General features: G+C 40.6%; 1 protein-coding gene across 8 annotated transcripts in view; it reads left to right on the forward strand.

Annotated features, from left to right (window-relative positions):
• Window positions 1-25,723, forward strand: part of AGFG1 (ArfGAP with FG repeats 1) — a 75,429-nt gene that overhangs the window by 11,737 nt on the left and 37,969 nt on the right. For all 8 annotated transcript variants that reach the window (XR_007775782.1, XM_050964048.1, XM_050964049.1 and 5 more), the window contains exon 2: window positions 11,487-11,580. Coding sequence is in view for 7 of the 8 variants with exons in the window: in XM_050964048.1 (XP_050820005.1) it covers window positions 11,487-11,580 (94 nt within the window). In the remaining variant the exon portion in view is untranslated. The remainder of the gene's footprint in view (window positions 1-11,486; window positions 11,581-25,723) is intronic.

The raw sequence follows: 25,723 nt of genomic DNA on the forward strand, positions 1-25,723 counted from the left end.
ACAAAATAAAGTGGTCTCCTAATGGTACATTTCCTTCTACTTCTCCACTTGCAGGCACAGACCACTATCACTTTACCACATCCTTAAATCCATCTCCTAGGGATGCCTATGTTCCATCAGCACCTTTACCAAGCAACCCCCTTTAAAAATATCAAACTACTACAACAAATATCTACAACTAATAAGGCTGTTAGACTAATAACGCATTATGTTTGACAACCAAATGTCTCATATCCATATTCATAAGAATGAGACTTAAAAAAAAATGTTATTAATAGTAACTGTGATGCAGTAGAGCATCCTGCTTGTGGTGGCACAGTGCTGTGTCATGCTGGGGGTTAGACGTTATGGTCAAAATTTCCTTGTCTTACAGGGGAGAAGGTGCTGGGAGGGTTGCTGAGACAGTGTACTTAGCCTTTGGTAGTGCAAGAGGGTTCCTGAAGCTATGTGGTGACCTTCCCTTTATGGATGGGTGTATGACCCTAAGGCAGGATGTCTGATTGTTTTGCTTCACTGGGAGTAAGGATATGGGCCTATTCCTTTTATGCCACATCAGATGTGCTATTTGCAAAGGAGGAAGACCATGGTTTTCTTTGAGCTTGGGCTATTGGGCTCTTTTTAGATTAAGCATTCTGATCTTGGAACAAAATGTGCTTACAAAGGCAACTACAAAAAGATGCACAAAAGCTGGCTCTAGAGATCTGTATTTTCAATATTTAATCTGACAGCCTAACTGAATGTCTTACTGTAACTGCTGTAAAGAACTTCAATAATATGCTAGTTACATCAGGACTGTAAGTTTTATATTATGAAGTTTTCATAATTCGGGTAATATATGTCTGTTCAGTGCTCCTAAATTAAATGCAAGGCTATAGTATAGTGGTTCTCAAAAGTTTTTTACTAAGGCTACCATTTTGTCTTTGGGGACCCCATTACCCTTGCCCTCCCCTTCTCAGCACAGGCCTCCTGCTTGACTCTTCTCAGCCCTGCCCTCTCCTGCAGCCCTGGGTGGCTGTGATCACTACCAGGCTGCTGGTAAAATGAGCAGGATCTCGGGTGGCAGCAACAGTGTGGAGTACGTTTCTGGAGCCAGTGAGTGAACAGTCAGCAGCTTGCCCCATCCTGCTTGTATCCCGGAGGTGCTTCCTCCGCACTGCTGCCCAGATACTGCTCCACATGCCATTCCTTGCAGTCCTGGGGAAGTGAGAACATGGGGGAGCGGAGTACTTCTGAGGCATGCGTGACCCACTTCAACCCTACTCGTGTCCCACTGGTGGGTTGGAACCAACCATTTGGGAAACGGTGGTATAGCATTTTGTCAAATTACACCACTTGCTGCAGTCATGAAAGTGACTTCCCACTAGAAGAAAACACGAATGATCGTTTTCTTGGTATAAAAGGGATATACAATCTACACTACAGTCATTGCAAAAAGCCAAAAATAATCATGTCTGCAGTGCATGTAGAGGTTCTTCATGTAAGACATATATCAGTGATTCCTTGTTGAAAGCAGCATGGGATAAAATAGCTTTTAAATGACAGTTAATGGCAGGCCATGGCTTATAGGGATCTGGAAAATATCTGCTGCAAATGTGAGAATACAGATTGCACACAGGAGATGCTGGGGTCAGATTATTCATATAGTTTAAAATATGCTGTTCTAGCTAGTCCCTTCCATCCCTGCTTCTTGGTAGAGGTAAAAACAAGGAGTAGAGATTGCACTACAGAATCTCAAAGTACAGATATGTTTAAAACACAAACATATGTCATCCTATGAGTCTACATTGGATGTGAACAGTGAAAATTTATTCCTCCATTCTGCATCTCTTGCAAGCATGTTAAACACATATTTTCTGAAATACATATTCCGAATAATAGGAGTTGACTTGAAAAATATAAGATGACCTTTTTTAAAAAAAAAAAAAAAGTACAAACATTTGTTATACAACCGTACATATTATAACCCATTTATCTTGTGGTAAGGGTTTCTAATTATTACTCCTGGGGGAATTTTGAGTGCACCCAGAAAACATTTCCCCTACCCTCCCCCCCTCCCCCCGGAGATTTCTTTGCTTCCTGCAGAAAGTGAAATGGAAGCAAAGGGAAGCTGCATGCAGGGTAGGGGGAGAGGAAGGGAAGACTGGGGAAACCCAGAGTGTAGTGGGGGGGAGCAGTGCCCCCCAAACAGAGGAGAGATTGGAGGAGGCACAGAGGATCACATGGCACTGAGGCCCCCCCTTTCCTGAGAGCACAGAGCTGCCCAGCTGTTGGAGCTTGCAGCTGGGCTCTGCAGCAGGATGCTGCTTCCTCGGTCCTAGTGCCAGTTGGGTTACCTCTCTGTATGTACAACAGTGAGTGCCCATGGTGGGGAGGGGAAGAGGCATTTGGGGAAGGAAGGAGGAGGGATGTTGGAGTGTGGGTGGGGGGAGAGATGGGACAGGGAACAATTGAGAGAGAAAGGGGGAGGGGATGCAGAAGAGAAGGGGACAAGGAAATCTGGGTGGAAGGGGGTGGAAGCCTGGCATGTTTCGTTTCCCCTCTGCTGCAGCTGGGGCTCCCCTAGTAAGCAGGTCCACTTACCCCCCCATGCCTCCTGCATCCAAACGCCCACCCCAATGAATCCCAGCCAGCTACACCTGGGACCTTTTACTACCTGCCCCCCCCACCCCCCGCTTAACTCCTCATGCCCAGATCCCCTCCCCTCCCCATTGAGACCCAACCACCTTTACCTAGACCCCTCTGCAGGGTCCCATTGTTCCTGCACCCAGAATCCTCCAGTGAGACCCTATGTATCCACATCCCCCACTGAGCCACTCATACCAAGATTACCACACACGGAACCCTCTTACCCCATGCCTGGATTTCCCTCCCCCCACCCCCCTCAAGCCCCTCGACACTTATATTCTCCTGGGTTGAGCCTGCCTGCTCACACCTAGTGCACCTGGAATCTAGGGGCAGGACTGGCCCTTGGGCTGTGTCAAGGTTGGGTGACCTCACTGCCAAGTCCCTGTCCTGGGGGGCAGGGTACTGCAGGATGAACTCCCACCTCCATGCAGCCAGTGGCCTGTGTTCCCCACTGCCAGACCAGAGCCTACACATTTATTTATTTATTGATGATAAATAAAATTTGCAGAATTTTAAATATTGTGTGCAGAATTCCCTCAGCAGTAAACTATGGACTACTGTCATCAGCATTTGCAACAGTTTTGTTTAGTTGCAGTTCTGTGTATAAAATTTTCTTTCAACGGTGCTGTGATTGGGAGTGCTCCTTTAAAAATCACTAGCTCAGAGGGAGGATAGAGGTCCTAAAGATATGCAAAAATATTATGATCAGGTGGAAACAGCATTGAAATCTGGTAACTGGTTGCATTTATAAATGAGGGTAATGCCAGTACTGAGTGTTTAAATGCTGCTTTGCACTTAAGATGCTTTTTTTATTAACTTTAATTCTAAGATGCATTCTCAGTTTAAAACTTGTTTTATATTTGTTTAAATCATCCATTTAACACATTTTGTATAATTCCATGTTTAATATAGAATATGCTTTTATTTAGCGCTTTTTATACGAGATGTCTATCAGTCTTTTCCAAACGGAGTTATATACACTGGTGAGGAATCTCAGGATATGACTTAAATATACACTCAATCAGTAGTTTCCAAAAACTATCTTAGGCTATGTCTACACTACATATTACTTTGTATAACTTGTTTTTCTCAGAGGTGTGAATAATCCACACCCCTGAGTGACGTGAATTATACTGACTTAAGTGCCGGTGTGGATAGCGCTATGTCAGGGAGAGCTTCTCTTGCTGACATAGCTACCACCTCTTGCAGAGGCAGGAGTTAAGATGATGAGAGAGCTCTCTACTGTTGGTTTAAAGATTCTTCCCCAGAAGTGCTGTAGTATAGGCATAGCCTTACTGAAGGGAGTACTAGGTACAATAGTGCTCTTTAAAGTACCATGGAATCTTTAGCTACCATTATATAAAAATGGAACTGTTTACTCTGAGTTCTGACCTTATGTATAATTTGTAATATATGCTGCTTCTGATGGTGTAGATTACTTTTTACACATGACCAACACTGCTATAGTGAATAGAACTATGGCGAATGAAATTAGCATTAACTAAACTCCCATTGAATAATCTTCCTTCTTTAATTAGGACCATGCTGGTGCTTCTGTGCAGAAACAGATGTGATCACAGTTAAAGGACAGCAGGGTTGTAGGAGAAGACCCTTGTGAAAAACAAGGGAGTGATGTAAAAAGTGGGAAAGCTTGGAAAATAAGGTGCTGTGGCATGTGCCTCAATGCTTACTTTTATTTGACATGCAAGTAAGTAGGTTCTTACTTTTTGTGTGACAAGGGCTAAGACTGGGTATTGGTGAGGAAATATGACCAAGGAGGGTTGGCAAGCCAGTCTGTTGACTGTTTTTGGTCCTGGGGCAGGCAGACAGGCAGCATATCAAAAAATATTTTGATGGATGGAATTTTCTGGAACAGCAGCAACTAGAAATAGAACTGAATTGCTATTGACTGATTGAAATTCAGAGATTGAGAGAGCATTCCAGAAGTAGTGAAACATTAATCAGAGATATAATAAATTATGTAGATTTGGGGAAAGCCATATAAATGATCTTTTTTGCAAACTTTTTTACTAGACATGAACATGGAAAAACTGTTAAAGCTGAGTGCAGGTTCTGTTCTGTGTATGTTACATGTAGCTAGAATGGAGAAACATGAATTCTTGTGATGTATCCAACTACTGGCAAAGATTTATTGCAGTCAAACAGTAAGAAAGAGAACTGTTTTGCAGCAAAATTTTTCCTTCTCTGCATTCTCCTTCTGCTTCATCTTTGGCAGCATCATCACAAAGCATGGAGTCTTTTGCTGAAGACAGTAATATGGGTGACAGCAAAAGTGACGCTAGTTCTATTTCTTCATCTTCTAATAAGTTTCAGCATTGAAAACTCTTCCTCCTGGGAAGTCTTCTGATCGTCATCAAGTTGGAATTAAGTTTTGGTTTTTTTTCAGAAAGACTATCCTTTGACCGGAAGAACCAACTTGACCTTACATTTGCTAGAGGTATTTATGCCAGCATTTCATACAGTTAAAAATCTTTTGAGCTAGAAATTTTTATAAATTGCATCCAGTTTATAAAGTACCCAGTAGGGAAATGGCTTACAGGAACTCTTCCGAATGCCAAAGCAGATCATGTGAAAGAGAGGATTGATGTTCATATTGCACAAGCTGTCTCTCGTGTCTGATGGATGTAGCAGTATTCACAATGAGGGTACCATCAACTTCATGATAAGTAAAACACTAGTTGTGGAGTTATCCTGATGCACAACTGAGGATTAGCGCATAGCCCAATGAATTGGTGACCAGTTGAAAACTATAATCAATGAATTGGTTCCCAGGTTATTTCAGTTGACTACAACGTGGCTAATATGAAAGCTGCTTGGGCTTTGTTGATAAATGAGTATCCAAACCTGTATTATGGATGTATTGTCCTTACAATGTGGCTTTTCATTGGTGATGTTGAAGATCTGACAGCTCTCTATGACATGACAAAAGTGAAAAGCATTGTGAACTTTTTCAGAAACACTGAAAAATGGTACTTGTTTAAGTTTAGTAATGCATTCAGTTTTACCCATCTTGAGTAAGCCTCATTGTGCTTGATTGGTATCTTCTTAAATGTTTTAAAGAACTTCAGTTATGCAAGAAGACTCTCTTCAATCAGCCCTCTGTTGAAGAAGTGGTGGGGTCATATCACCCTTCATCTCGTTGCCTGAACTGTAGTTCAGTCTTTTCATAACATGGAAAATGATAGTTCTACATTGTCTGAAGCCAAGAACAGGTTCCTGAATATTAACATATTGGTGTAGTGCACTGTGAAAAGAACAGTCCATTTACAAAATCTAAGAGGAAAAAGATTATAGACAAAGTAATATCATTGAAAAATCAAGTGATCATTCCTGCACATAATGCTGCCTACCCTCTTGATCCATGCTTCTAGGGAAAGCCCTTTCTGAAGACTAATGTAATTCAGCTTGTGACCTCTTAATAGCTGTTTGAAATGTTTTAAAGGATATCCAAATGAATGAACAAACAGTTCTGATGGAGGTAGCAAATTTATAAAGCAAGAAGTGGCCCGTTCAGTTGCAAAGCAGTGTGGAGTACAGTCCCAACAATTAAATCAAAACACCTTGCTCCTTCATTGTGATGGAAAGGGATGTCCTCCTTGCATTCTGGCTATGATTTCAGAAATTTTTTAACACGTCCGTGTGCTGCTGCATGTGTAGAATGAAATTTGGTCAGTTTGGGGAACTGTCCATTCAAAAACCAGAAAGAGACTGACGACCTTTACCGCTGGGAAGCTGGTGACTGTGAATCACAATTTAAGATTACAGGAAAAAATGGCATCTGAAAAGATGACTCAGTAATTACCAGATGAGGAGGAAGAAGGGAATTCTGATGACAACACAGATGTAGATGAAGCAATTGAAGCTGGTAAAGAAGAAAAGTGAAAAGCAAGATGATTGTAGAGTTGGCCGCCTACATAGCATAAGTGCATTTAAAAACGATTGTTTTCTTGCATAGTTGCTCTGTGTTTAATTTCTTTTGTAACTGTTCAGTCTTGAACTCCATTCACGTTTAAATGCTAACCTGTAAAAATAATTATTCTTTAATTTTCTAAACTTCATTTCATTATTCTAGTTAAAATGACACAGTTCAGTAATTTGTTTTTGTAATTAAGCAAAATGTCTAAGGCTTGGCCTATTGGAGACCACCAACTCTTACTTTTTTTTTTTTTTACTGTTCCAATTAGTGCTTAAAATATTTCTGTTTTTGACGATATTTTGACTAATTATTGACCAGTTATCTTTGGACCAGTCTTGCTTTTTGTGGACTGTAGGGGATTCTTGTAGCAATGATAACCAAAACAAAGGGCAGAAATGCTAGAGTAATCACAGAAGTAGATGAGTTTGCTGTGTTAATATGATATTTGCACATGAATAGAGCTGAAGTGACTCAAGCGCTCTGCAGGTCTATAGCTAAATGTGTACACTTGAACACATTTTCTGCTTTTTCCTGTTGTAATGTGTGCCCAGACATGCAAGCCCATGATTTGTTCTTGCCCATGTCAGCTGGACCTCAAACATTTTTTGAATGGCTTGAGTGTACAATTGCATTCCCTCAGATAGGTCGTCTCAGCAAATAGTGTAAAAAGATAGAGCAATATTTATCCCCTCTGCTTTCCCAGATACCAACTTGAATTATTTCCAGCTAGAAAGTAAAGTGAGTGGGGTATGTGTAGGTGTGTTTTGTGAAACTAGAGATCTGTAACTGGGGGCTACTGTAGGGTATAAAATGTCCTGCGTCCCTCTGTCATAAACAGATAGTTAAGGGTTAATGTCTCTTACCTGTAAAGGGTTAACAAACAGGGACCCCAAACACCTGACCAGAGGACCAATCAGAAGACAAGATATTTTCAAATCTCATGGGAGGGAAGCCTTTGTTTGTGGGTTTTGGGTTTGGCTTTGTTCTCTCTGGGTCCTGGACGGGACTAGAGGTGCAACCAGGTTTCTGCCAATCTCCCTGCTACAGTCTCTTATCTATTCAGAACTGTAAGTAAGAAAAGGCGGTCATAGTCTTTTAATTTGTTTTTTTTCCATTTGCATATGTGTACTTGCTGGAAGTAGCTTAAATTGTGTTTCTGCTGGAGAAAGTTTCTTTCTGTTGTTTATAGTTGAAAGACCCTGTAACTTTTTACCATCTAAAGTGCAGAGATAAACCTTTTACTTTTTTCTTTCTTTTTTTATTAAAAATTTTGCTTTTAAGACCTGTGTAATTTTTTTCTCCTAGTTAAGGTTCAAGGGAATTGGTGGGGAGAAGGGAAGGATAAATTTTCTCTTTGTGTTAAATTCACGCAGCTTGAATCTGTGCGCCCTCTGGGTGAGGGGGAAGGTAACACTCCTCTCGGTGTGGTGCTTCAAGAATCAGGCGATCTCCTAGTGTTCCCAGGACGGGAAGGAGCTGAGAGGAAGAAGGGAGGGGGAAGGGAATGGTTTATTTCCCTTTATTGTGAGACTCAAGGAATTTGGGTCTTGGGACCCCCAGGGAAGGTTTTTGGGGGAGACCAGAGTCTATCAGGCGCTCTACTCTAAATCCTGATTGGTGGCAGCCTATCAGATCTAAGCTGGTAATTAAGCTTAGGGGAATTCATGCTAGTACCCATATTTTGGACGCTAAGGTCCAGAATTGGGAATTATACTTGACCCCCTCCACCTTCACCTCTTTAAAAAAAAAACTTAACATGTTTTCTGATAACTTCAACTGTTTTGTAAAGACTGCCAGATCACTTTCTTGAAAAAACTGAGTGTATGATACTTCTGAAACTTGATGAAGCACATGAGGAGAATGAGAACCCCTGTACTAAAACAAACTTCATTGCACCGTGACCCCTTCTGACAAAAAAAATTACTACGCAACCCCAAGAGGAAGGACCCAAGCCTGAGCCCACCCAAGCCCCACTGCCCCAGGAGAGAGAGGGGCGTGTGTGTGTCAAAACCAAAGCCCAAGAGCTTCAGCCCCACGCAGTGGAGCTGTAACCTGAGCCACAACCCACAGCTTGAGAACCACTGGTTTACTATATTGGGGAAGCTATTCACTTTATGACAACACACATTTTAATTGCTAGTTGAAAATTGATCCTCTAATCCCTAATATCATCTGAACTTAATTTGGGGCCTGTGCAGCCAAAATGTGGGATGCAATGATTATTCCAGGGAGCTGTGAATATTTCACTTCAACACAATTAGGATTAGTTCTCAGAGTGGAGAAACTCCCTTAACACTGTAGATATATTTTGAGTTTGATGTAATTGGCTATGGAATTAAACTGTAAATTGTTTGTTCTCTTGGTAAGATTCACATTGATGTTTTACAGCAAAATAGAACCAGCAGGCATTTTGAAATGTGGATGCCTCCCAAATCTGTAGTTAGGCTTCTTAATAAATTAGGCATCTCAACCCCAAATTGCTCAAGTGAAATCACATCCTTACAGGAGAGAGGTCTAACGGGAAAAGAATTCTTTTGGAATATTTGATTTTTTTCATCCACTGAATTGTTTGCTTTTTATCAATCATCTTTTTTCCAGTGTGGTCAAAAGGAAATAAGATTTTTCTTTATAAGGGGAACTATTATTGAGTTGACCGTCTAATACTTAACTGGGGTTACTTGATTTTTTTTTTTTAAACATGTTTAAAAGGAGCCTGTGCCAGGCTTTGTGAACACCAGTTTTAAATACCAAAAACAAATAACACTCTTATTAGCTAACCTGTATTAGTAGAAATTGCCCCACATTGGTAAATTCTTAGGATTTTTGCAGGCATCTCCCTTTTTATACCAAACTAATAATACTGACATATCTACATCCTGGCTAATGTGTTAAATGTTCTATTTATTTTTTCCCATCTATCCCCAAAATAGGAATGACTACAAGCACAAATATATAATATAAAAAAACAAAACCCCTGAGTAACTTCCATTCCACCCAAAACCTCTCCAACTGCACCCCCTCCCCAAATAAATCTAATGACTCCTTCAGGCAAAACACAATTTATCCCTCAAGCTGGATTGACATCTCATATCTTGGGTCAGGTCCTTCAAGACTGTTGCATAGTTAATAAAGTTGAACAAAAGGGGCCAGAAGCTCCTAAGAGTATCCACTCTAAGTGTACTTAGAAGCTAGTATTACGCTCCTTACCTCTGAATCACTTCCTCAGTGGGGCTGGTTTCCTTTTGCAGCCAGAACTCCAACAGAAAAAACACTAGACTAATGCTGACACAACCTTGTTTCAGGTGATCAGCTACCGTAGAAATCAAAACCTTATTCAGAACTTCACACTGAACTGTTGTGCAGCATCATTTCTAGATCAGTGTCTGTATTAGCGTAAATTATTGCATAGTATGCAAGAGTGCAACGTAGCTAAAGCAAAAGGCATTTTAACACTTGCATATCCAGTGTATGCATTAAATTAGAAGGCTCCAGTTGAAATGATTATTCCCTATTTGTAAAACCATAACACTTTTAAAACATGGTCTCTGTAATATTACTGGCAGGGTTTGTAGCATGTCTGTTACTAAGCTTGCCTGATGCTTCCCATTGTAAGATCCTGTTTTCAATTTTTTGTAACTATGGCAGCGTTTAACTGTTTGGGCTGAAATTTTCCATGTCTGGTGACTGTCTAAGGCTGTTCTCTTTCTGAAATTTCAGCCATTTTGGAGAACAAAGTTAGGGGGAAAGTGTAACTTTATGTTAAAAATTTCTGGTGATGGTATCTTTCAGCAGCTCTAGTGCACCCATGCCTCTTGCAGGGATTTGAAAATTGGTGGGAGAGGGGTGTAGCCTTTGTCAGGAATGTGCCATTCGCTGTTTTATTGAAAATCTGCTCAAATTTGGCCAAATTGTAAGCCTTTGAAAAATTGTGGTTTACATGTGCTCAATGTAGATTAATTTTAGCAGCTAAATTCTCAGAAGATTCTGTTGGCACTGAGTATGTTTTAGTTTGGGGGTCAATGAGGCTTTCCATTGTAGCTGTGCTGGATCTTCATCTGAGCACCGGATTTGAAAGTAGGGTGCCTCTCTTGTGATCTCATATTTCCCCCACTGGTGCATAGGCAGTGTGAAGGAAGAAGCTGCCTGGATTTGAATGCAGAGGGAATAAGACCAGACGTAGGGATGGAGGGTGGACTAAATCGCAGCAAAGGCTGAGTGGGCGGGGAGACTGTCAAATGGGAATAGAAACTGAAATTAACTAGGCAAAATGACTGGGACTGAGGACTAGTGGTAGGGTTGGGGAAAGGTCAAAGATCTGACAAAAGAGCAAGATCTGTCAAGGAGGGGGGAGAACTGAGACTGACTGGGCAAGGACTGCGAGAAGAAACCAGGATGGAGGGGAAAGAGGATGGGGACAACTCACTGAGATTGGATGAAGCGCTGAAGGAGGGAGACTTGGACTGTAAGAAAAAAGTTGTGTAAAAAAAAAAAACCTATCATAATCAACAAAGAGGCAGAGTTAAGGCTGTACAAGCAAACTTTTGGGTATTAACTTTGCAGGCTCAACATTCCTTTAGTGTAGTTTGTGTGTAATAAGATCAAGTGTAAGTCGCTTGGCCTATCCAAGGCCATGATCAAGTGTCTTGATGTTTTTTGGTCTTTTGGCCTCCAAATGAAAACCTTGTCTGTGTCTCTGGGACCTTTTGAGGTAAAAATATTTAAGTTATATCTGCTCTTATCAGTTTAATATTTAATACACAGTACCATTAGATTGGTTGGTTGTAGTTTCACTGCATATCTTCCCAAGGCCAGCTCTTAAAACCATATTTTAATTTAAATTTTTTTGTAGCTTATTGGAAATATAGAAGTGGTATTACATTTTGATTTTTCAGAATACTGACAAACATTTGTTTTACTTCTTTAGGCGAGGTTTAAATCCACCCCACAGGGTTAAATCTATCTCCATGACCACATTCACGCAACAGGAAATAGAATTTCTGCAGAAACATGGAAATGAAGTAAGTGCTTATTTATTGTAGAATACCTCATGTTTGGTGGATGACTTAATGTGTTCCAATATTTGATTTTAAGAATTTCTCTAGAGAACATATGAGTGCTGCAGACTGAAGAATTCAATCTTCTGAATGGACATTTTTTAAAAAGAGAACTTCTTTCAGTTACCATGGGAAAACAGTGTGATTTTGATCAATTTAATGCACTATTCACTAACCAGGAGAGACCTGAGTTCATATAGCTAGCACCTTTTACCCTTCTTTTTAGGTGTCCATTTCCCTCCCTTGGCTTAGAGAAAGTCTAGTCAGGTACTTGAAGTATGTCATTCTGTTACACTGCAACTCCTGATACCTTCTGCTGTGTGTTTCTGAGATTCAGTACGCACTCTTATTTTCATGCCCAGTAAGTTCCATCCATGGAGACTGAAGGCATCACGAGTGTCTGAAGACAAAGAATCTTAAACAGAATAAATCTGTTGCATGCTGTTATATCTCTAGTTCACATTACAAAAAATCAGTGAAAACAGGTCAGTAAAATTAGTTCCTGAAGCCTTTGAGGGGAGGAAGGGTAGCAGAAGGAAAGGGGGCAGAGAACTTATCGGAAGCCACAGTGGAAGTATACCTCTATCCCGATATAACGCTGTCCTCAGGAGCCAAAAAATCTTACCACGTTATAGGTGAAACCGCGTTACATCGAACTTGCTTTGATCCCCGGAATGCACAGCCCCCACCCCCCCGGACCATTGCTTTCCTGTGTTGTATTCAAATTTGTGTTTATATTGGGGTAGAGGTGTATTACAGCATTATGGATTAGAGCAGAGGTCACGAACTGGTTGAACGCAATTGTCTGGTCGATCCTGAAGACTCTCTCAGTTGATCGCAGTCTCCAGCTGGTGGTACAGCAGGACTGCTGCTAAGGCAGGCTCCCTGCCTGCCCCGGCCCCACGCCGCTCCTGGAAGCAGCCTGGGGACCCAGGGGAGAGTCAGGGGTTGCTGTATGCCACTCCTTCCTGCAGGCGCTGCTGCAGCTTCTATTGGCCAGGAACGGCATACTGTGGCCAGTGGGAACTCTGGGGGCGGTGCATGCATAGGGACAGCATATGGAGCCACCCACCCCCCCCAGGGAGGCGGGGCACAGGGGTGCATTGGCTCCCTTCCAGGAGTGGCGTGGAGCAGGGGCAGGCAGGAAGCCTGCCTTAGCCTTCCTGCGCCGCCAACTGGGAGCCACCTGGCAGAAGCCTGCACCCTGAGCCCCTCTCAGCCCCCTTCTGCACCCTGACCCCTTGCACCAGTCCTGACCCCCTCCTCCCAGAGACAGCACCCCATCCCCCTGCCCCAAGCTCAGCCCAGAGCCCCCTTCTGCAGCCCACTCTTCTGCCCCAGGCTCAGGCCGGAGCAATCCCCCTTCCTCACTTTGAACCCCTTGACTCAAGTCCAGAGCCAGCACCCCCTCCCAAACCCCAACCCCCTGCTACACCCACAGCAATCTCGTGCGTGCATTTGTTTTTAAAAAAAGGTTGGAGGCTACTGGATTAGAGGCTACTTACTTATGCTTCAGGAGAATGTTGACAAGGCAAGTCACTTAAAATGATTAGGGCTGTCAAACAAAATTAATTGATTAATCGCAAGATTAAAAAAACTGATTAATCTCACTGTTAAACGTCAATTGATATTCTGTTATATTTTTGGATTTTTTTTCTGCATTTTCGAATATATTGATTTAAATTACAGCACAGAATGCAAAGTGTGCAGTGCTCACTTTACATTTATTACAAACATGCACTGTAAAAAGGATAAAAAATAGTATTTTTCAGTTCACCTCATAAGTACTGTAATCTCTAATGTGAAAGTGCAGTTTACAAATGTAGGGGTTTTTGGTTGCATAACTGCACTCAAAAATAAACAAGTTTATTTATATTTACAGGAGATAATGCTGTCTGCTTCTTATTTACAATGTCACCTGACACTTTTGTAGCCAGTGTTGCAAGGTATTTATGTTCCAGATATGCTAAACATTCGTGTGTCCCTTTATGCTTTGGCCACCATTGCAGAAGACATGCTTCCATGCTGATGACTGGTTCTGCTTGATAATGATCCAATGCAGTGCGGACTGACTCATGTTCATTTTCATCATCATGAGTCAGATGCCACCAGCAGAAGGTTGACTTTCATTTTTGGTGGTTCAGGTTCTATAGTTTCTGCACTGTAATCTTTCTCTTTTAAGACTTCTGACAGCATGTTCCACCTCTTATCCCTCTCAGATTTTGGAAGGTACTTCAGATTCTTAAACCTTGAGATGTGCTGTAGCTGTATTTAGAAATCTCACATTGGTACCTCCCTTGCGTTTTGTTAAATCTGCAGAAGGTGTCTTTAAAATGAACAACATGTGCTGGGTCATCATCTGTGACTGCTGTAATATGAAATATATGGCAGAATGCGGGTAGAACAGAGCAGGGGGCGTACAGTTCTCCCTCAAGGAGTTCAGTCACAAATTTAATTAACACATTTTTTTAACAAGTCATCAGCATGGAAGCATGTAGGTATGCATGAAGCTTGTAGGCTCTAAAGTTTTACATTGTTTTGTTTTGAGTGCAGTTATGTTTTAAAAAAAAATTACATTTGTAAGTTGCACTTTGATGAAGAGATTGTACTACGGTATGAGACGAACTGAAAAATACTATTCAGTTTCACTTTACAGTGCAAATGTTTGTAATAAATAATATAAAGTGAGCACTATACACTTTGTATTCTGAGTTGTAATTGAAATCAATATATTTGATGTAGAAAAACATCCAAACATATTTATAATAAATTTAGTTGGTATTCTGTTATTGGTTAACAGTGCAATTAAACCTGTGATTGATCATGATTAATTTTTTGAGTTAATTGCATGAGTTAACTGATTGATTGACAGCCCTAAAAATGATCATCCTTTATAACAAAATATAAGCATGAAACAGGTTGTTCTTTAATGACAATCAGGTTCAGCTTTAAGAATGGAAGTAGGAAAAGCTTTTAAAAAGCTTTTTTAGTAGTGATACAGAGCACTTGCTGAAGAGTTTGACTGGCAATCATTTCTAGACAGACTTGAACAAACTCTGACGTTATTAGTCTATGAAATTGTTTGGCTCTTAACTGCTTAAAATCAATTATTAAATCAGAATAGTCTTGCAGTTTCACAAATCTTCAGGTCACGGCTTGAATATGTTATAAAATATTGTAGCTTTGTGTTGGTGCAGGGGGTGTAGCTGGGGCCCTGAATGTTCTGATCACAATGTAAAACCGTGATCATGGAATTTGCTACAGATACCACCCTCTTGTTCACAGCATTATGTTCTAGAATCTGAGTTTCATTTAAAATACTAAGATTGCCAAGAAAACTTTTCATTGGTCTATATTCTGCTCACACTTTGAGTGTTTTTTCCAAAGTTTGCAACAGTGGCTAAGAGGTGCAAATAGGTGCTCTTTTACTACATAAGGAAAACTATATCGGAAATATACAGCTAATATGTTTCTCCCATAATACTAAACTCCCTTTTAAGGTGCCAAAACCATCAAACCCCACTCCCTGATTTAATTGCTTTTGTATTGCATTTGTATTGTTATCAATACAAAAATCTTCAGTACATTGAAAATTGAATGAGACAACATAAGCAGTTTGAATTTAATATCAAAACAAATACAGTGATCACTGTACTGATTTTATTGTTCCCTGTTCAAAATGCGTCTTTGACTTAAAGCTCCTCCAGAAACCAGAGGGCCTCACTGGGTAAATTAGTTTCAGGTTGCCTTAGAGACACAGTAGCTTGTCCTTACCAGTGAAGGATCAACAAGAGTAGATGTCTTTTTTTAGTCAAAGTTAAGTAAACTTAGCTGAAGTATAAATGTTGATTACAGAGCATCTCTTGGATAGTGCTTTAGTGTTTTATAAAAAAACAAAAAAAATTGTACAATTAAAATATACTTAATTTGTTAAATAAGCATTTTGTTTTCTGTTGTCCTCTTGAGATATAAAGTAGTCCAGAATCTGTCTGAGCAAATTGGAGTACCCCATTGAAAAGCTTACTTATTGGCCTAATTTGCTGCACAAAGTAGCACAGTTTATGTACATCTTGAAAGAAGAAATAATTTCATGTTGTAGGAGAAATTGAACAGTTTCTTGTCAGTGCTGTTGCTATACAGGGCTCTTTAACAAAGCTGATTAGACATTGGACGTCAAAGGTTTTAGACATCTAATTTTAAACACTCCATTCCAAAAAACTTTGCCAGTTCTGCCTGTTTACTGGAAATCAGGGCAAGTAGATACTTAAATCTGTCTTTTTTGGCACTTTCTCTTATTGTCCTTTGTGGCTAAACAATGTTTCTTCTCAATTTGTCAATCAAAAATATATTGTTTTTAAAAGAAATGCCTGACCTGTAACAATGTCTAGTGATTTATGATAGCCTTGTTCAGCTCTTTGAAAAGGCCGAATCCATGAGTAATCCATCTTAACTTGTGACTTAGATGTGAAACAGTTGGGTGCATTTTCACTGGCACATTATAAAAATTAAAGTCACTCAAGATGTGCCTGGTAGTTGTTGGCAGGCATATTCCATTGCTCCTCCACAGTTAGGGAATCCCATTGCTGCAAAGCCATCCACAATTTCATGCATTTTGTCAAGAGTCACGATCTTTCGCTGTAGGATACGATTTAATGGCCTTGCGTGCTTGCATTAACATAGCCCCAATAGTCAACTTCCCTATTCCAAACTGGTTCGCAACTGACTGGTAGCAGTCTGGAATTGCCAGTTTCCACACTGCAATTTCCACACACTTCTTCACCAAGAGGGCAGCTCTCATTTGGGTGTCCTTGCACCACAGGGCTGGGGCAAGTTCAGCACACAGTTCAAGGAAAGTTCCACATCTGAAAGTTCTGCAGCTGCTGTTCGTCATCCCAGACCTGCATAATGATATGATCCAACCACTCTGTGTTAGTTTCCCAAGCCCAAAAGTGATATTCCACTGTGTTCAGCTCCTCGGTGAATGCCAAAAGCAATCTAAAGTTGCTGCTTTCCATGTCAGATACAGTGTCCAGCAACTGTGACTGCCATTGCCTTGGTAATGTCAAGAATAACTCCACTGCTATTTGTGATGTGTGTGGGATCCATTCGTGTGGTGAGGCAAGCAGGAAACAAGGGACTTTGGAAAAATGCCATGAACTGAAGATGGAAGCACATGGAATGCTGGGACAGAAAGCAGTGCATCATGGCGCATTGAGCCCTGACCCATGATGCCCCTCCACCTTCCCACAAGAGCTAGTGGCAAAAGGGGGAGAGCTGCAATGTGGGATAACTACTCCCAGTACACTCCCCTCATTGCTGATGCGAGTACCGCAGGTGTGAACATACTATGCTGCCAGTGGAAGACAATGTGAACACACACCAGAGATTTTCTTTGTGCTTTTATTATCAGCAACCAAACTCTTGGCGAAAATGCTCTGCCAGTGTAGAGACAGCCTAAGAAATAATTATGTATGCACTGTAAAGGACTAGATTAAGTACCCAATGGGAGAACTGAGTATATTCTTACAATTTAAAGTTTCAGCTTTTGTAGGGCATTATATTGAATAGACTACTTGTTGCTGCATAACCAAGATTCGCTATCACTGACTGAAACAAATACGTTAAGAAGCACAGTGTATTAGAATTTTTATAAGACCTCTTTTTATATACCACCTTTTCTTCACTCATTCCAAGCACCCTCTTTTGTTCTGTTAATTGATGGGAAGTATGGCATGAAAGGAATCGGTGTCAACATGCTCATACTTTTTAGTCCCTAAGTGTTAAGATCACTTTGTCTAGTGTGTGCTCTCTATTACCACCTTGGAGTATGGTGGTGGTTTTGTTTTGGTTTTGTCCTCCCCATCTCTCCTCCCTCCCACCCCCCAAAAACAAAACAAAACAAAACCCACAACTTACTAGTGATCTAGAGAATCTCTGAGTGCATGCAACAAGCATGTAACCATCCGCATATAGAAATATGTATGTAACATCCTCCATTTATGCTTCTGGTGGCTTTCGTTCTCCATCTTTATTATTAACAAATTTAGTATGTACTTTAAAAAACTTAATCCCACATTTGGTGGCATGACACAGGAAGTCCAAAGACTATCAAAGTACACACTTGCTTTTCTCCCTTTCACACTAAAAAAAATTCCTACAGAGTGCTATTGAGACCTATCAAGCATTCTTTCATATAGTTTATAAATTACTAGAATAGTCATCCTCTGATGTTCAAACTTTATCAAATGACTAGGACTACAGAAATTCTTCTAGAGCTCAAAGGTCATTCATTCTGATTCCTGACTTTTCATAATTACAACAGCAAGCACAGGTGCTTCATGATGTCAGAAAGGAATTGGGCATCCCGTACCTTATGGTTTGGAAGAATATTTCCCAGTTGACAGGTTGTTATACAATAATCTAGTCTATGGAGATGGAAAGGGTTCTGCATCTTCCTCTGAAAGTTCTCATCACTAGCTACTGTAGAATAGAATACTGGACTAGGTGGATCACTGGTTTGGGCCGAAGTTACTAAGGTTCAACTAAATTTGGGGAACGTATCATGTGTTAGTCACATTCCACATGAACTAATAATATTTTTCACTTCTTCCTCTTTCCCGTACAATCCATAAATTATGCACATGTTGTGGGGGGAAATGCTTTTTTCTCTAATTTATTGGATGCCTTTTGCTCTTATATTATGAATTTGACCTCTGTGTTACTATAGTATGTTCTGAGTCTGTAGCACTAATTTCAAGCCTTATCTGGTTTTAAGGATCTCTGTGAAACATATGAAGACTGCTTTTCAAGAGCTGACTACAATGTTTGAAACAGCCATTATTAAGATAACTCTGCCAGTTTTGCTAGAGGCCTTATGAAAGTCATGAGTCACTCAGTCACTGGCATAGGTAGTGGAAGTTATGCCTTCTGTGAAGGTAGCCTCTGAATGACCTTGATGTCATTCTATTCTTTTTGCAATTGCTGAAGTTAAAAGGTATAGGTATACCTGATATAGGTGGAAGAGCTTGCAACTTCCACGTTTAACTAAAATTAAAACAAAGTCATAAATCTTTTGTGGGTTTAGGTTGTAAATAAGTAGCTACCAATTCAAATCATTGGGATACTATAGTTATTGGGCAGGTCAAAATTTTTATGTTGAAATTACTTTTGATGGAAAACTGGCTTCTTGACTAAATGAGTTTTTTTTGTTTTTTTTTTTGTGGAAAGTGTCTGCTTTCAGGGCCAGGAGGGGAGGGGATGACCTTGGAGGTTTATGTTGCCACAGTGCCTCATTCTTTATAGGTCAGTTTCCCTGGCTCAGTTAAATCTACCATGATATACTGTTTCCTGTCTTGAACAGAGGAGGCCCTTGGCGCACCTTAGGAAATATAGTCTGACCAGGGCCCTGCCTGTAGAAGAGAATGGGGTACGTAAGACATCCTAACTACAACTCCCATGAGGCACTGTGGCAGCATTTCCAAATCAAACTTTCTTTTGTCCGGTTGAACTATTTTGGTACTTAAACTTTTTTGAGGGAGAGGGAAGAGAGGAAGAAAAATTGCTCTGGAAAATACTGATATCAATTACTTATTAACCATCTAATATATGTTGTTTTCTGCTGATGTTTCTTTGCCACCTTCCCCTAGTATAGTGGCTCTCAAATTTTTTGTATTGTGATCCCTTTCAGACAGCAAGCTTCTGAGTGTGATTTTTTTCCCCCCCCCATTAAAAACATTTTATATTGAACATTGTTTTAATTGCTACATTTATAACTCTGAAAATGAATTTACCTTTTTCTCACTGCATTTAAATTAAGACTAAAATACATTTTTTATCAAATTGCTATAAGCAGAAAAGTTTTTTATTTTTAAAAAATAATTACTGTTTAATACTGGGAGGGGACGGCTGAATAAAAATTGTCAATATCACTTTTTTTTCCCCACAGCAGACTTCGTGCCCCATTGCCACTCTTCTGTGCTGCTGCTGGCAGTGGTGCTGCCTTTAGAGCTGGGCAGCTGGAGAGCAGTGGTTGCTAGCTTGGCGCCCAGCTCTGAAGACAGTGCTGCTGCCAGTAGCACTGCAAATTACAGAAGTAAGGATGGCAGTGCCATACCATGGCATCCTTATTCTGTGTAACATTTGAACTTTGCAGGAGTGGTTATGGAGTGAGAGGACCTATGGTAAATTTTAGGGTGGCTATAGCACCCACAAGCCCTCCCTCAGTTTGTCCCTGCTGTGTATCTGTTAAATTATAAATCCCTTTTTGCTCATCTCAGTGTTCTGATTAGTCTGCGGTTTAATGCAACTCTTCAGCTGCTGAACAATTAAGCCCTCTGATGTTGTCTCAATCCTATCTTTTTAGTCTCAAGATGACACACAACTATAATCCCCAGAGTCCAATTTCCTATATATATATATATATATATATATATATATATATATATATATATAAAAAATAAAAAATTTAGGAACAACGATTGCTGCATTTATGTTTACAATACTATTTGAAGTAAATACACTACATTGTGACGGAAAAGCGGGTTATTTTCTGAAATGCTAAATTTTAAATATTTGATAGCAGTTGCTCTGTTTTGTGTATGCATTTGCAACCCCCACATAACCTCGCAACCCCCAGTTTGAGAACCCTTGTCCTAATATGTATGGCTAACAGCTAAGGATGCAAGAGGTTTGACAGGCAGAAGTGTAACTGTGTCTGGTTGAGAGACTCTTCTATTGTTTTTGTTCTTTGTTTAAAGAAATTTCCATGACATAAACCCGCTGCGTTGGTTTGCATTTTGAAAACCTTTTCAGAAAGAGAAGGGCTGCTGCTTATTATTATTATTATTATTATTATTATTATTTATTATTTATTATTTATTATTATTTATTATTTATTTTTTTTTAAATGAAAGTTTAGGTCTCTTCACCACAACTCTTCAGCCTTTCCTGAAGTTCCTAAATACTGGAACCCTTGAAGAGCATTTGTCCAGGAATGATAAATAAAACCTGGGCTGCTACACTGAACTATCTTTGATGTTTTAGAAGTCAAATCTTTAAATAATCAAACCCCCTCTGCCCCAGGGACTGGTCTACATTCAGAATTTGTCTGCACAGTTTTTTGGGACCAATAGTTACCAATTTTAAACCAATATGCTTACATTGGTGCAAAAAATGTGTGGGGGTAGCTTTTGGTTTTTGCATTGGTTTAACTAACAGTCAAAACAAGTTATGCTGATTAAACACTCCGATGCCAGTATAACTGTCCACACTAAGGGTTGGCCCTGATTAAACAGTTTAGTTTATTCTGCTGATTTTAAATTGTTGGAAAAAACTGGGTGTAGACAATCTTTAAATTGCAAATCTCAAGTTACTTGTCCAATTAAACAGAAGTCTTCTCACCTCCCTTAACTCCCCTCCATGTTCGAGAAACTACTTCAGGGGGAAAGGATTTTGAGGGATCGAGTTTTCATAACACTGTGCAGTAGAAAGCAAGTTACAGGTTTAACTATTGACTCAACCTGACTTTATAGAAAACGTACTTTCAGATGTCATTATTACTGGAAGCATACAATTCTTTTTACTCTACTGCGATTAGTAATTCAGCACTTCTGATGTCAAAACTAGTTATTAAACAGTTATAACTTGCTTATGCAAGGAAACTATTTCCAAATTTTTCCTGCCATGAGTATTCCGGTTTGAAACATAGTTTTGTTGTGTTGTCATCTCTAGTTTTTTGCTTTGCAAATTGTTTATGTACATAAACAAAATAATGGCATCTCTACAGGGGCTCTTGCCCAGCACAGCTATGTTGGGATCACACCCCTACATACTCCTGGCAGAAATAATTGTGAAAGTTTGTGTGTAGGCCTAGCCTTACTTTATATATTTCCCGCACTGCTTTGTGCCCCCATTTTGGAAAATGCTGGAATAGATGTTTATAACATACATGCTCTCCTTTTATGCATGCTTTTGAGTGAAAAAGTTAAGCATTTGCTTTTAAAGTATCATCCTTGATGTCTGTGCTGCCTAATTCAGATGAAATTAATGGGTCACTTGACACCTAAAAACTATCATTTTGGGCTCTCCGAAATTGGGAAGATGCTACTGCATCAGTTCCACTCTAGTAGCATTTTCAAGGCTTTCTCCAAAGCCAAAACAGCAGGGGACACACTCCTTTCAAAATAAAAGCTGAAACTACAGGTAGTTAAGTCCATTTGTCTGCTGTGCCCTGCTGCAGGAGTGTTTCCTGAAGCATGAGATAGTCTCTGCCCTGAAGATCTTGCAATCTAACTAAACAAGATGGAGTGTGAGAGAGAAAGTAGTAGTATCCCCCTTTTACAGTTTGGCAGCTGAGGAACAGATAATGGTCTTCATTTCTCTCTCTACCTGTATACATATTTTTCTCTTGTGGTCAAGAAGACAGTGATAAACTGGAAGGATTCCAGAGAGCTACAGCAGTAATTAGGGGGTTGAATAGGTTTTATGAGGGTAGATTAAAAGAGATGTTTGTGTAGTTTGACTACATGATGAGATGGGTTATTTCTGTGTGTTAGAAGGATATAAAGGTGAAGGAATGAAGAATTGTCTCTTCCATGGAAGTTTGAGAAATATATTAGAATTGTGAGCTTTAATTGAGTCAGCCTACCAATTCTTTTTAAATTGTGGAATAATCTCCATAATACGATGCTAAATCCAGCTCAAAGCATTGGTATATGTGCAGTAGGGAACGATCATGTAACACAACTATGGACCAGACCTAATATTCAAAATAGAAAAATGCTAGAGATTCTATCTTTTGGTACACTTAATATCATAGCTGAAGGGACAATGGCTAATTAAAGGAAACTTTTTCATTTATCTTGGTGAATGATTGGGAATTATCAGTGAGGTCAAAGCTTGAACTACAGTGTAGTCTTTCATGTTTGCAAGTCAGTTAAGGCTGGTCTTGATGAGACTTAAGTACCATTTTAGGCCTGGAATTTGTGTGGTTGATTCCCAATGCAAGTGATCTCTGCTGACCATGTTTCCTTTAGCATACACAAGCATTTGTCAAACTGGGGGTCTTCCCCCTACAATAGGCTTGCAACCCCCTTTTGGGTCGTCACAGTATTGTCATGCTTATTTCTATGCTGCCACCAAAGCGAGGTGGTCAGAAAGTGGTGGCTGCAGCCTGCATGCCCGGCTCTGAAGGCTGCGCCGCCAGCAAAGCAGTACAGAAGTAAGGGTGACATAGTATGGATGATTGGAAGTGGGTGGGGACGATGTGGGGACATCGTGGCCCTAGGTACTGTCAAAGAAAGTCTCTCTCAGCAAAGAAGGTTTGAGAATCCCCGGCATACACTATTGTATCTGATTGTTCACTTAAGAATTTTTCCTAATAGCTTTCAGATACTGTAAGTGTCTCTTTGGGTGCATTATCTCATGGCCCACTTACCAGCGAGGCAGCAGTTAAAAGGTTTAGTCACCAAAATGTTTAGCAAGTCTAAAGTTTATATGTTCCAGCTAGGTTACAGTTTGAGTAAATTATGTTAAAATTTCAAATCAGTGTTTTCATTATTTGGATATTTTGACTCTTAAACTAGAACACTAAAAACAAGTACTATATCTGTTTTTAAATGTTTTTGTGATTTCTGATTTACCAGCATTTCCTAGTCTCTGCTATTTTAAAACTTTTTTTTCTATTTTCATTGTGGCACTGTTTTTTTTTCTCCATGTAATTAATCCTTTATGTGCTGTGCCTGCTCTTACATTACATAACTTTTCAGTTTTTAAAAATGCACCAGATGTGTGTCTATCATTGCTATTCTAAAAGGACTACAGGAATGTCAGGGTATAACCCCCACTCTGAACCTTAGTGTCCAAAAGATGGGGTACCAGCATGAATCCCCCTAAGCTGAATTACCAGCTTAGATCTTGTAGTGCTGCCACCAACCAGGACTTGCAATGCCCGGTACACTCTGGTCCTCCCAAAACCTTCTCAGAGGACCCCAAGACCCAGACCCCCTGGATCTTACACAAGGAAAGTAAACCCTTTCCCCCACCGTTGCCTATCCCAGGCTTTCCCTCCTTGGGTTACCCTGGAAGATCACTGTGATTCAAACTCCTTGAATCTTAAAACAGAGAGGAATGCACCTTCCCCCCCTCCTCTTTTCCCCTCCCCAAGAGGTAACACAGATTCAAGGTCCATGAATCTAAAACAGGGATTCCACCTTCCCCCACCCTCCCTTCTCTCTCCCTGTCTCCCACCAATTCCCTGGTGAGTACAGACTCAATTCCCTTGAGCCTCAACAAGGGGAAAAAAACCAATTGAGTCTTAAAAAGAAAAAACTTTTATAAAGAGAGAAAAAAAAGTAAAAGTTGTCTCTGTAATTTAGATGGTAAATGTTACAGGGTCTTTCAGCTTATAGACTCTAGAGAGGAGCCTTCCCCCAGCACAAATACACATTAAAATCATTCCAGCAAAACACACGTGCAAATAAAGAAAACAATCAAAAAGACTAAACTGCCTTTTACTGGTACTTACTATTTGAATAGAAAATTAGAGAGGCTGTAGGTACGTCTGGTTACCCTCTCAGAACTCAGAGAAACAACAGACAGACAAACAACACAAAACAAAGACTTCCCTCCACCGAGATTTGAAAGTATCTTTTCTTCTGATTGGTCCTCTGGTCAGGTGGTCCAGGTTCACTGCTTGTAACCTTTTACAGGTAAAAGAGACATTAACCCTTAAGTATTTGTTTATGACAAGGAAGAATTTCATGGTTGTACTGTAGATTACAATCGAAGGTTTGAAGCAAACTTTTTTTAGATTCTGAAATTTTCAGGACTGGGTCCATGTCAGTGAACAGCCTCAACAGTATGTTCTTCAATGGAGCATCTTGGTGCTATCATGACACAAATACTAAATGATCACCACCGCTCTACAGCGTATCAGATACATGCAATTTGAGTGTAATTGAGTTAAATTTGGCACATGCATCACTTTTTAGAATAAGAAACATCTGAGACCGTAGGATGATACTTAATGCAGACATAGTCTATGCCCTTTAAGGTTTGCCTTGCATAAGCTTTAACACACAACTCTTCAAAGGGCTTTTGTTATAGGGCTCGGCTACACTCGAAACTCCAAAGTGAGTGGTTGCGGCGCCAGCGCTGGGAGAGAGCTCTCCCAGCGCTGCTGGTACTCCACCTCCCTGAGGGGATTAGCTTACAACACTGGGAGCCATGCTCCGAGCGCTGGGACACTGTTTACACTGGCGCTTTACAGCGCTGTAACTTGCTGCGTTCAGGGGGGTGTTTTTTCGCACCCCTGAGTGAGAAAGTTGCAGCGCTGTAAAGCGCCAGTGTAGCCGAGGCCCCAGTTTGACTTTTAGCTGTAATATGTAATCCTTTCATTAATAGTTGATACAAATATCATCATGTGAGTATCATCTCTGCTGTTTCCATTCTTTTTGTTAATGTAACCTTAGTGATAAACTTAATTTGCATCCCTGAAGTTTGGGAATAGTGAAATAAAGCTGCAATGCTTAACCCAAACAATGCCTGTATTTACCCTAACAAAAGGGAAACAAATTGATTATGTGCATAACAGTGGAGCTATGTGTGTCCTCCGTCCCTCCCCAAATTGTGCTTAATACTCACAGGGTATGTCTACATCTACAATTTTGCAGCGCTGGTTGTTACAGCTGTATTAGTACAGCTGTATAGGGCCAGCGCTGCAGAGTGGCCACACTTACAGCAACCAGCGCTGCAAGTGGTGTTAGATGTGGCCACACTGCAGCGCTGTTGGGCGGCTTGCAGGGGGGTTCGGGGAACGCGAGAGCAAACCGCGGGGAAGGAGACCTGCTTGCAGGGAGGTTCGGGGAACGCGAGAGCACACCGCGGGGAAGCAGGTCTCCTTCCCCGCGGTGTGCTCTCGCGTTCCCCGAACCCCCCTGCAAGCAGGTCTCCTTCCCCGTGGTTTGCTCCGGTGTTCCCCGAACCCCCCTGCAAGCAGGTCTCCTTCCCCGCGGTTTGCTCTGGTGTTCCCCGAACCCCCCTGCAAACCGCGGGGAAGGAGACCTGCTTGCGGGGGGGTTCGGGGAACGCGAGAGCACACCGCGGGGAA

This window comes from Gopherus flavomarginatus, chromosome 8 (assembly GCF_025201925.1).
Source record: "Gopherus flavomarginatus isolate rGopFla2 chromosome 8, rGopFla2.mat.asm, whole genome shotgun sequence".
Lineage (NCBI taxonomy): Eukaryota > Metazoa > Chordata > Testudines > Testudinidae > Gopherus > Gopherus flavomarginatus.